The sequence below is a fragment of the Eschrichtius robustus genome, chromosome 12, assembly GCF_028021215.1.
Source record: "Eschrichtius robustus isolate mEscRob2 chromosome 12, mEscRob2.pri, whole genome shotgun sequence".
Classification (NCBI taxonomy): Eukaryota; Metazoa; Chordata; class Mammalia; order Artiodactyla; family Eschrichtiidae; genus Eschrichtius; species Eschrichtius robustus.
Window position 1 is genome coordinate 25426448 of NC_090835.1, and position 12879 is coordinate 25439326.

General features: G+C 39.1%; 1 protein-coding gene across 2 annotated transcripts in view; it reads left to right on the forward strand.

Moving 5' to 3' along the window:
* The window catches only part of ADAMTS9 (ADAM metallopeptidase with thrombospondin type 1 motif 9), a 169212-nt gene that overhangs the window by 18251 nt on the left and 138082 nt on the right, over window positions 1-12879 (forward strand). The window contains exons 4-6 of one of the 2 annotated variants that reach the window (XM_068557319.1): window positions 9730-10019; window positions 12283-12366; window positions 12467-12582. In XM_068557319.1, the coding sequence (XP_068413420.1) occupies window positions 9730-10019; window positions 12283-12366; window positions 12467-12582 (490 nt within the window). The remainder of the gene's footprint in view (window positions 1-9729; window positions 10020-12282; window positions 12367-12466; window positions 12583-12879) is intronic. The other variant, XM_068557320.1, reaches the window with a different exon arrangement.

Sequence of the window (12879 nt, forward strand, 5' to 3'; positions counted from 1 at the left end):
TGCACCGCCCTGTACCACAGCCAGTAGCCCCATGTGGCTCCTGAGCCCTAGAAATGGGGCTGGTGCTGCATGTTGAAAGGATAATATTTTGCATGTACTAGGGTAAATAGAATATATCCTTAAAATTAGTTTCATCTGTTTCTTTTGACTTTTTAAAATTTGGCTACTAGAAATTCTTACTTCCATGTGGGTTTCACATTTTATTCCTCCTGGAGAGTGCTGGTCTGGAAGATCCCAAGCCATGTTGCAAAGGGGCCTGTGAAGCAGCCGTCAAAAGCAGGCTGCAGACAATGCAGGGTGATTGTGGGCAGCTGGGATCCCGCTGGGCAGAAGGAGCCCATCTCCCCTTACTGCTAAGAGATGGAATGAGTCAAAACCAGCATTTCCTGAGGGGTATTTTGCAGGCTGTTAATAGCAAAACCAAACAATTTCTCAGTAAAATACAGGCCCAGGTATGTTCAGCATTTTATACTATTTCAAATAGATGTGCTTTCAATAATTTCTCAAGTTATTTCAAGGGTGCCTCAGTTTCCTCATCTATGAAATGGAGATAATAGTCCCTGTCTATTATTCTAATAGTCCCTGTGAGGAATAATCAGGTTAATCCATGTAAAGTTCTTTGAAGAGTGCCTGGCACAGAGGAAAGCGTAAAACAAACGTCAGCCAGTATTATTGTAGCAGTATCATCGTCACATCGTCACAGCAGTTACCGTGTGCAGTTGAAGGAGCTGCACGATGTTGAATGAGGGAGCGTGCGGCAGGGCCTTTGGGGCAAGTGTCCCAGCTTGCACACCTGAGTCAGCCAATTCACCTCCGCAGGTAGCTAGAGGCACCCACCCCTTGGAAGGTGGTGTGATGACCCTCAAACACGCCTCCCACTACCCGCCACCTGGCACCCATCACAGCCCCTTGAACTACAAGAAGCTTCTCCATTGTTTTCTCCCAGTGGCATCTCCTTCTGTCCCTGAAAGGAAAACCCATCAACAAACTCCTCTTCATCTTGTTCTCTTTCCAGGGACTTTTCAATCCCCTCATGAATTGGCCAAGATCCCATAAGTTTCCCGATTCCACGGATGAACAAAATGTAGACTGGTTTCTTTCCTGCAAGACTTCTCAGAGCTCTTAAAATGCTAATGTGTGTGCAGAAAGTCCCAGATGTGAATGCTGTGTAAAGCATTTTGCAAACCCACTTGATTTGTTTTTGGAAATATCTTCTGGGACAAACGTTCTGTAAACCACTCCTGGGGAAACACTGTCTATAAAGGTTCTGCCCAGCTAAAAAGGAAATCTCTCCCACCACTGCCCTTTGCACCCATGTCCCAACGGTGTTGTCCGTGGAGCACTGTTAGATGCTGGGCATGCCACTTCCCCTCCCCCCCCCCCAAAAGCTAACAGTTTGTCCAGAGAAATGGGCTTGGGGACGTGACTCTCCTGAGTATCTAGGGATTCACTGTTGTTTTTCAGGCTATCAAATGGAGGACCCCTAAAAAAAATTAAACCTTGGTGATTTTCATTCATACACTTTAGACCTTTATATACACAGAAGAATTCCTTCCCTTAGTTCCTTCCCCACCCGGTTTCTGGAAACACATTGTTCTTTACTAGAACATTCATTGGTTTTATGGCTATTTTCGTTTTTATGTTTTATCTCTTCCCACCCACCCCCATATTGTGCTTGTTTACCCATCTTCCTCTGATCCCAGTGGACTGTGACTCTCATCCCTTGGGGTCCCCACTTGAAGGCTTCATTGAGTAACTCTTTGAGGGCAGATCTTAGATGGGACTAGAACAGAGGGCCAGGAGCTGCCATCGGCTTCCATGTTTTGTTTCCTGTATGTTATCGGCCTTTGGAGCCAGTTGCAATGCGGAAGTATTTGTGGCATTTCTTTCCATCTAATTACATCTCTGACTAGGTCTTCCCACGTCAATCTGCATGTGCCTCTTAACCTAGATTGGAAGTTCCGAGGGAACAGGGGCTGGTCTTTATGACTTTCCTTCCTTCCTCCCCTCCCTCTCTCCTTTTCTTTAGAAGATTCTTTCAAAAATAGAATGGTTTTGTTTGAGAAACCCTGACGTCAACATTCTAATTCATAAAGAGGGGCTGTTTTGCATACTACTAGTAAAGCAATAACAACTAAAAATCCTTATCGCATTAAATATTTAATGGATCTTTCCTGTGCACCGTGCTCTGTGCCACGGGCATTTTACGTATTATCTCTTTTAACCCTCACAGTTACCCTTTAAAGTACATGCTGTTAGTATCCTCATTTTACAGATGAGAAAACTGAGCCTTTAAGATAGGAAATTGCCCAAGAAAGGGCAGCTACAGCAGCGCTAGGGCAGGAACGTGAACCAGGGCTGGTCTGGCTCCAGAATCCAAGTGTGCAACCACTACCGACTCCCTGTCCACTTCCTTCTGGCTGTCAAGTCCTGGAGGAGCAGAAAGGAGACTTGCTAAAATCCTTGCTCGCTAGTCTTCCCTTTGGTCCTGTGCTGTGATTCCCCTGCCCACTTAGACCATGAGGTCACAAGGTGGCTCAGTGCCTTAAGGAAAATTCAGTTAAATTTTGATAAACCTTATAAACATAGAGAGCAATAATTAACTTCCCAACTGTTAAAGTTAACATGCGAATCTCCTTAGCTCAACCCCAGTGGGTAGGAAACACTCAATGAGTAACTGCAGAATAACCAGGCCCGGATGTTATTTTCTAAAATAATTCCAGTTATTTAGTAATGTTGTATGCATTTTGTTGCATGGTAATGTGAAATGAAGCTCATTTAAAACATTCTTATCAGTGAATAAGCAAATGTTGTTTAAGTTTTTAGCTGTCAGGTTTTTTAAAATTGTTACCATCTTAAATTTTTATGATACTTTCTTTTTAAAGATCGGCCCCAAGTTTTACTTCTGTTTTGTTGTTGCTGTTGTTTATTTCAACTTAGCCAGTGCCTTGCACAAAATAGATGCAAAAAATAATATTTTAAAATTCAGTTTATAATTTACAAGGAATTTTCTACACACTTTCTTATTTAATTCTCAAAATAGCCTTAAGGTGGAAACACCTATTTATATACCCATTTAAGAGGTCAGGAAACTGAGGCCAAGAGAAGTAATTCAGAAAAGGTCATTTAAGGGGGTAAACAGCTTATCTTTAAAATGATTTTAAGCCAGAAAATTGTTTTTCAGAAGAATAGTCTCTCTCCCTTAAATGGTTCCTTTTAGTTCGAACTCACTACATGACTTTATAACTGGTAAAAAATAGAAAAAAAAAAAAACATTTATTGGTTGCTTCCTTTGTGCTGCATACTTTATATGCATGATCTGTAGTTGTTTCTCAAAACAACTCCTTGGAAGAGGTACTGTTCTTACTCAGCTTTATAAGTGGAAGAAATGAGGGTGAGAAAAAGTCAGTTATTTGCCCAAGGTCACATAGACCTTGAAGCTTGCTTTCTTCAGAGCACAGTATCTTCGAACAGTGGCTGTTAGTAGTATTGTAAGCATCACCGTTCCCCTTCGTAGTTCTCAAGGCCAAAACAATTGTAAAAGTCAACATTAAGTCGTGTTCTTGGAATAAAGCATTATAACTATAGTGCCTTTGACTTGGCATTAGAAAGCACACAGCTGCAAGTTAGAGCTTTTTAACATGCCGAAATTTGTTTACATGCACGTGTGAGGGTTCCAGTGGCAAAATATTTTACTTTTCTCTGAATACAAATGTGCGTTTGATTCTTGGAGATATCACATGCTACTTTTTTTAATTGTCTGGTATTTTTTAGAGCAGTTTTACGTTCACAGAAAACTTGAGAGGAAGGTACAGAGATTTCCCATATATCCCCTGCCGCCACACATGCAGAGCCTCCCCACAATCAACATCCCTCATCAGGGGATACATTTATTACAAATGATGAGCCTACATTGATGCATCTTTATCGCTCAGAGTCCATAGTTTACATTACAGTTCCCTCTAGGTGTTGTACATTCTGTGGATATGGACGCATACATAATGACAGGTATCCATCATTATGGTATCATACACAGTATTTTCACTGCCCTAAAAATCCTCTGAGTGCTCTACCTATACATTCCTCTGTTGCCCCAACCCCTGGCAACCACTGATCTTTTACTCGCTCCATAGTTTTGCCTTTTCCAGAATGTCATATAATTGGAATCATACAGTATGTAGCCTTTTCAGATTGACTTCTTTCATTTAGTAATATGCATTTAAGATTCCTCCAAGTCTTTTCATGGCTTAATAGCTCGTTTCTTTTTAGCGCTGAATAACATTCCACTGTCTAGATATACCACAGTTTATTTACCCACTCACCTACTGAAGGACATACTGGTTGCTTCCAAGTTTTAGCAATTATGAATAAAGCTGCCATAAACACCCCATGTACAGTTTTTTAAGTAGATATACATTTTTAGCTCCTTTGGGTGAATACCAAGGAGCACGATTGCTGGATCGTATATTAAGAGTATGTTTAGTTTTGTAAGAAACATCCAAACTGTCTTCCAAAGTGACTTGTACCGTTTTGCATTCCCACCAGCAATGAATGAGAGTTCCTGTTGCTCCAAATCCTCATCAGCATTCGTTGTTGTTAGCATTCTGGATTTTGGTATATCATGGCTGTTTTATCTGTATTTTCTTGATATATGACATGATGCAAATTTTCATACGCTTATGTACCATCTGTATATCTTCTTTGGTTCAACATGCTACTTTAAGATTTGAACTAGGCCAGGTTGCTCATAAGCTATTTAGTTTAGTAAACATGATTAATTTTTGAGGAATCCTTCAAGAAAAACCATGAAAAAATGATTTCCTTTCTAAATGTCGTATTTGAACTTCAAGAAGAGGCATGAAAATGGTACAGCCACTATGGAAAGCAATCCGGCAGTTGCTCAAAATGTTAAACATAGCCTTACCGTACAACCCAGCAATACCTAAGAGCAATGTAAACATGGCCACACAAAAACTTGTACATGCGTGTTTGTAGCAACATTATTCAGTTGAGTTGTTGAACCCAAATGTCCACCAATTGATGAATGAATAAACAAAGTGTGGTATATTTCTAGAGTAAAATATTACATGGCAATAAAAAGTAATAGAGTCCTGACACATGCTACAACATGGATGGACCTAGAAAACATTATGCTAAGTGAAAGAAGCCAGACACAAAAAGCAACATAGTGTATGACTCCACTTGTATGAAATGAGAATCCATAGGTACAAAACATAGGTTAGTGATTGCCAGAGACTCACCTACTGAAAGACGGGGGGTAAAGGGGGAATGGGGAGGGATGGCTGATGGGTACAGGGTGTCTTTTGGGGGCAATAAAAATATCCTAAAGTTAGATAATAGAAATGATTACACAACTCTATAAATACACCAAAAACCACTGAATTGTATACTTCGCAAGTATGAATTTTATGGTACATAATTATATCTCATTAAAAAGTAATAACAAACGTAAAGCTTTCTGTGGGTGAAATGAAGAGCAAAAATACACAGACCATTCATACTGTGCTTTCTATAAGGGTGAAATTTCGTTGTGTAGCTCATTTTGATAAAACTATTAGCAAAGTGACCTTTCACATTTCAAATACTAGTCTCAATTCCATTATGCTAAAAGGTCACTAAAGAGAAATGTGAATGACTTTCTTTTTATCCTAACAATGTGTGTCCCTTGGTAGAAATTGTTCTCTGATATTAACAATTTCTATTCAGAGGCAAGAGAGTTGAGTAGATAGATCAGTCATAGTGTCTGTTTTTTCCATGGTCAGTAAGTGTTCCTGCATTTGTAGTCACAGCGAATATTTGAATCTTTAAAGCTCTTACTCTTTGTAATGCCAAATTCAAAACTGCTTGCTAAAATGGTTAATGTGGTAGAAATTAGTTGGGCTAATTAGGTCAATAAATATTATTCTAACTCATTAGGATAAAAGGTCAGATGGTTAAAAGACTGGGACGTATGTATTAGAAGATGTTGCTTTTGATTCTGAAGAAGTAATTTTATTCCTGCATTTTTATACCACGTAAAGCATACTGAATTGTTTCTTTGACACACAGATTAGCTGTGAATGAAATGTCTTCCAGGTATATTAGAATTTACATGGGTTGTTCTCTGTTACCACTGTTCTCTGTTAGAAATCTCTTTCAGTGATTAATGCCTTAATTTCTTCAACTTTGCTACTTAAATAAGTGTACCTTTTTTCCAATTAGTGCCTTGATTTATCCTCAGGTTTTCCCATGCCCAAGTCCCCTCTGATGAGATGATTCCCCTGAATGGTCCAAAGAGTGACTTCTATATAATGTTTCCTCAGTGTTTTTCTCATTGCGGTTATGCTTTTCCCTAAATTAACCTGATAAGTCAAAATATTTATGGAAGACAATAAGTAAAGATTATCTGCTTTTCACAAACTAAGTGACGTATTTCCTTTTTTTAACAGCTTTATTAAGATATAATTCACATGCCATACTGTTCATCCATTTAAAGTGTCCAGTGGTTTTTTGGTGTATTCACAGCTATGTGCAACCATCATCACAGTCGATATTAGAACCTTTTTATAACTTGAAAGAGAAACCTTGAACCCATTAGCTATCAATGCCTCCCCCCATGTCCCCACTCCACCTCCAGCCCTAAGCAACTAATCTACTCTGTCTTTATAGATTTGCCTATTCTGGACATTTTATATGACTGGAATCATAAAATATGTGGTCTTTTGTGACTGGGTTACTTTACTTTATTGATAAAGTTTATCAAAATGTTTTATAGTGATAAAGGGTCATTTCACAGGAATACTTAGCAGTTATAAACAAATATGCATCTTATACCAGAGCACCAAAATACGTGAGGCAAAAACGGACAGAAATGAAGGGAGAAATAAAAAAATCAACAATAATAGATGGAAACTTTCAATACTGTACTTTCAGTAGTGGGTAGAAAGCTAAGCAGAAGATTAACCAATAAATAGAAAACTTGAACAACATTGTAAACCAACTATACCTAACAGATATCTGTAGAACACTCTATCTAAAAACAGCAGAGCACAGATTCTTCTGAAGAACACATGGAACATTCTCCAAACCATATGCTAGGCCATAAAACAAATATCAGTAAATTTAAAAGCATAGAAGTATTGCAGAGTATCTCCTCTGACTACAGTAAAATGAAATTGGAAATCAATAACAGAGAAATGGGAAACTCAAATATATTTGGAAAGTAAATAGCACACTCCTGAATAACCAAAGGAGAAGTTGGAAAATACTTTGAGATAAATGAAAATGAAGAGACAACATGTCAAAAGTTATGGGTTGCAGCTAAAGCATGGCTTAGAGGGAAATTTATAGCTGTGTCTTAAATGCCTCTATTAAGAAAGAAGATCTCAAGTCAATAATGTAACCTTCCACTTTAAGACACTTGAAAAAGAAGAGAAAACTAAGAATAAAGATTAGAGCAGAAATAATGAAATGGAGAATAGAAAAACAACAGAGACTTTAAAACCTTTGAAACTTTACTGATTATAATAAATTATATTAAAATATTTACAAAAGACATGAAGGGTATTATTTCACAAAATAAGTAACACGTTTTAATGTATTTAAAAAAATCCAATTTTCAACGTGGCTTCTGTACACCTGTTGTTAAAAGCTAGTGTTTCTGAAAATATCCACCAGGCACTGTCTTTTTTCCAGTTCAGGCTCAGTTTAGAAACTGTCAACCAAACCATGAGCCCATCTCAGTCCTTAGCTCTTGAGCAGTTTTGCCTGATAGAAAGAGCACTGTTCAGGGTGTTGATCAAATCCATGCCTGATTCCTGATACCACCACATCCTGTATGTGACATTGGACAAGTTGCTCAATCTCTTTGAGACTTATTTTCCTCATCTGTAAAATAGAGGTAATTTTCTCAGCCTGAGAAGAATTATGAGATAACATATGTAAAAGAGCCTAGTTCAATATCTGGCATGAAGTAGGTGCTTGTCTAGTATCCATTCTGTAATCACTAGTGATTTAAAAATGGAATGACAGCCCAAGTACCTGTATGGCATGGGTATACATGTATGAATACTCTTGAAAGAGAGACTGGAGGAAAAATAGTCTAATGTTGAATCCTACTGCGTACCAGGCTTAGGGCTGGTCATGTTATCTATAGCTGTACTACATATAACTTGTTTGGCAATTTGGACTGATTTCACTATTTTAACAACCACTAAAACACTCAACTTGAGCAAAATACACATCCTGGCCTAAATTGATTGTTTTAGCAATAGGTTATAATGGTTAAATATTTGAGCTCTTCAAATATGAAACCACTCAGAGTTTATAACTTTGTTGTTGTTGTTATTACTGGTGTAATAAATTCTATTTCTTGTGTCTTAGGAAAGCATATTTCTTAGTTGTGCAATTCTGTTGCCTGTTTGGGCTACAGACTCTTGGCATTAAAACTCTGAAACACATTTATGATTTGATAGGCAAGATAACTGATTAAATTCAGTCTTTACTCAAAGCATATTTTAGCAGGCACTTTTATGCTCATTCTGTTTATTGTGTGGTTGATGGCTTTGAAATTGAATATTTTCACCAGCAACACGAGCTTCAAACCAAGTTGGAGACTAGTGCTTGTCAGAACTTTAACATGAATATGAATCACTTAGAGATCTTTGTTAAAACGTGGATTCTGATGTATCAGGTCTCGGGTGGGGCCGGTGAGTCTATATTCTTAACAAGCTTCCAGGAGTTGCCAATGCTGCTGGCCCACGGACCACACTGTGAGCTGCAAGCTTGTGTAGAATCCAAGAGGTACCTTGGCTAGAGTCAGAAATGAGGAGACCTCATCTGGCATTATATATCACAGTCCCAACTACCTATTCATACTCCCTGAGTGGAATCGACTTCCTCAACTGAGCCCTGAAACAAATTAATTAAAAATTTGGAAGCACTGAACAGCATTGATTCTATTCTTACATTTCATGCATTACAGTGATTGAATACGGTAAGAGAAGAATACCTTGTCATTCATTTTCTGTAGTTCCTTTGTACTGTCTATTAGCTTGCCCACCTCTTAGGCCCCTTTATACTGTATCTCATTGAATATGAAAAGTAGTGTACATGAAGCATTTCCATTTCCATTCTCTAGAGCTCTATAGCTGTGCTGTTGGCCCTTACTCCATGTATGGCAAAGAACGATGAATACGAACCACTTAAACCCCAGCCAGACTTTTTTTTTTTTTTTTTTTTTTTAAAGATATGGCAATTTATTTTTTACTTTTTATTTATTTATGGCTGTGTTGGGTCCCCGTTTCTGTGCGAGGGCTTTCTCTAGTTGTGGCAAGCGGGGGCCACTCTTCATTGCGGTGCGCGGGCCTCTCACTATCGCGGCCTCTCTTGTTGTGGAGCACAGGCTCCAGACGTGCAGGCTCAGTAGTTGTCCAGCCAGACTTTTGTTACCGGATGAAAAGAATAAGCAATTGTTTCCCCTAAACTCAGGCCTGATTTTCTAATACCTTAAGTGAGCATTTATGGAAGCTTCCAGAAAAGCTAATTTCAAGTCCTTAGTCATTTAGATGAGAGGGCAGATAGTTTCACCCGGAGAGTCCACAGCGTGTAGAACTTGATTTTGTATGTAATTTGACGACAGAGGCATCATTTTAAGACGTGTCAAATTAAATTCTTAATATGAAATAGATGTGGCTCAAAATGTAATGCATGCCATCTGATTTGTTACAGAACACAAAAGTAGTCACAGGAAGGACAAGAGGAAAACGAGGACGAGAAAATGGGGAGAGAGGAGTAGCCTGGCTGATGACGTGGCAGTATTAAAAAGCAGCTTAACCAAAAGGGCGCTTTCTGCCTATGGGAACAAGACGGACAGCACAAGGGAAAAGAGGACCCACAGGAGAACAAAACGTTTTTTATCCTATCCACGGTTTGTAGAAGTGATGGTGGTGGCAGACAACAGAATGGTTGTATACCATGGAGCAAACCTTCAACACTATATTTTAACTTTAATGTCAATTGTAAGTACATTCAAAAGGAGGTGATTTATGATGTCCCTAAATGTGCCACTGGGGAATATGGGTTTCCACCCAGTGCTTTGGAGAACCATTCGGGGCTGGCATTTCAACGATTCAGGCAAGTGACTGAAGATAACATAAGATTAGACAATGACAGTAATGGCCATCAATAGTGAGTGTTTATTCTGTGTTAGACAATGTGCTTCTTACTTAAAAGTCATCATTTCTAATCCTCCTGGCAACTCTGCTAGGTAAATTGTCATTCTCATTTTGTTGTTAAGAAAACTGAGCCTCAAAGGAGTTGGGTTGCTTGCCCATAGTCATGTAAAGCCAGTAAAGTGGCTTAGGGACTGCATGTGACCCTCAGCTTGTCCACTTCCCAAAACCAGTGCCCTTTGACACGTGAATTTGCACAGCCAGGTGTGGGTCGCCAGTAAGACTTTTGGATGCTGGTTGTGAATCAGAAGCCCTGGTTGAGCTTTGTAAAACGTCTCTATCCCCCTCCCCGGGATTCTAATTAAGTAGCTCTGGGGTGAGTCTTAGGAATCTCTCACTCCCATTTTGAATTTTTCTACTCCCATTTTGAATTGAAAAAGTAATAAATTTGCACGATTGAAAAACAAATCAAGCAGATCCAAAGACTAGTGAGAAAGCTGAAGTGCCTTTCCCCACCCAGGCTCCCAGGCCCCTTCCCAGAGGCAACCACTGTGACAAGTTTATTTGCCCGTGTTTCTAACCAGCACTGCCCAATAGAAATATAATGCAAGCCACATACGTAATTTTTTTTAAATATAGATACATGTAATTTAAAATTTTCTGTTAGCCACACACACACACAGAAGAAACAGGTAAAATTAATTTTAGTCATGTATTTTGTTTTATATCTAAATGTTATCATTTACAAAATTATTAATGAGACTGTTTTCCGTACTAAGTCTTTAAAACCCAGTATGTGTTTCACACTCAGAACACATCTCAATTCGGACAAGCCACATTTCAAGTGCTCAGTGGCCACGTGACACGTGGCTACCATGTTGGACAAGGCAACTCTGGGCATTTCTTAAGCAAATATGTATGGATACACTTTTTTTTTTCAGAGATGGCTCATTCTCATACACGGTGTTACATATTGCTATTTTCTTGAAATACTGGAGATTGTTCCATAATAGCTCATGTGCTCTGCCTTCATTCATGTTAAGCCTAAGCATAGCATTCCTATTAATAGATTGATTCTAGTTTATTTGAATGGGAATCTACTTTTATTAAATTCCCCCAATGAATATGAAAAGCAGCCATTTTGGAACACTGACTTAGAATTTCTCCTTCCTTCTCTGTGGCCTGTGGTTCTCCTTGTGTTTCCCTGCACTGCTGTGAACCATCCCCCCTGTGTTCCCCAACCCCTATCCCACCTGCCTCCCCTCCCCACTCTTCCTCACCCCACCTTCCTCAAGCTCAGTCCCATGTGCCCCAGCCCTCTCCTGTCCTGGAGGAGGGAAAGGAAAACCTAGTCAGGGCTTGCATAGACTCAACTCCATTTCTAACGCATAAATTCAGAACTGTTAAGGATTTTGATGACAAGCATGGACTCAGTGTCAAATTGACCTTGGCTGAGAATTCTGGCTCTGCTACTCACTGCTGGCTGTTTAGTCTTGGACAAGTTGCTTAACTTCTCTGAGCCTCAGTTTCCTCATTTGTTGAGCAAAGATTATAGTCACACCTAGCCCAGAATGTTGCTGTGCAGTTTTCAGCAAGGATCTAGTCCACAGTAAGCATTCAATGGATGTTAGCTCTCATAATTAACAATAATAATGAAAACAAACCAAAAAAAAAAAACAAAAAAAAAAAAACAGGTTACCAGGTTGTGGAGAACACAAATGGTTGGTACAACAGCAGTATTAACAACTGTGTGGTCCATGTGAGATTCCATAAAAGGCAATCCAGCTTCAACTGGGATGAAAAAGTTTGATCAAAAGTTAACATCCAGTGTTTTGGCACAAAGAACTGCTAAGTTACATGGCAATGCAGTTTCCCTGGAAAACACCTTGAAGTTTAAATTTGTTTGCATTCATTACTGTCTAAAGCTGCCATCTATGAATTTTACAAAGAGACTTTTAAGAAATGTTTGTTGAGTGAATGAAAATTCACAACTCCAAAATGCATATGTTGCATGAACCATAAAAAGAGGTGGAGCCCAGCATAAGAAGTGAATTGCTTATTGCTTACACGGAGTTCACAATTAACTTTGAAAAATTTATCTCGGTTGCAGGTAGCCTCTATCTATAAAGACCCAAGTATTGGAAATTTAATTAATATTGTAATTGTGAACTTAGTTGTGATTCATAATGAACAGGTAATAAAGTTTTTTTCTTCTTTCTTCTCTCTGTATCCGAAATGGCATATCTAATTGGTATTGGTGCAATGGACCAACCATACTTCTTTTCTGTATTTAGGAAGGACCTTCCATATCTTTTAATGCCCAGACAACATTAAAAAACTTTTGCCAGTGGCAGCATTCAAAGAACCATCCAGGTGGAATCCAGCATGATACAGCAGTTCTTGTAACGAGGTATATGGATGTCTATTCCTCCAGTCTTTTAGTTTCTGGTCACGTTGATGGGATGAGGTCATATGTTCCTGGTAGCCAGCCCCTAGGCCAGGGTTTTTCAACCTCAGCACTATTGACATTTTGGATCAGATAATTCTGTGCTGCGGGGACTGCCCTGTGCCCTGCAGGATGTTTAGCAGCATCCTTGCTCTCTGCCTACTACCTGCCGGTAACTCTCCCCCCTCTTAACTGTAACAGCCAGAAGTGTTGTCCAGATGTTGCCACATGCCCTCTGAGGGTGTGTGGTGGAGGAGGGCA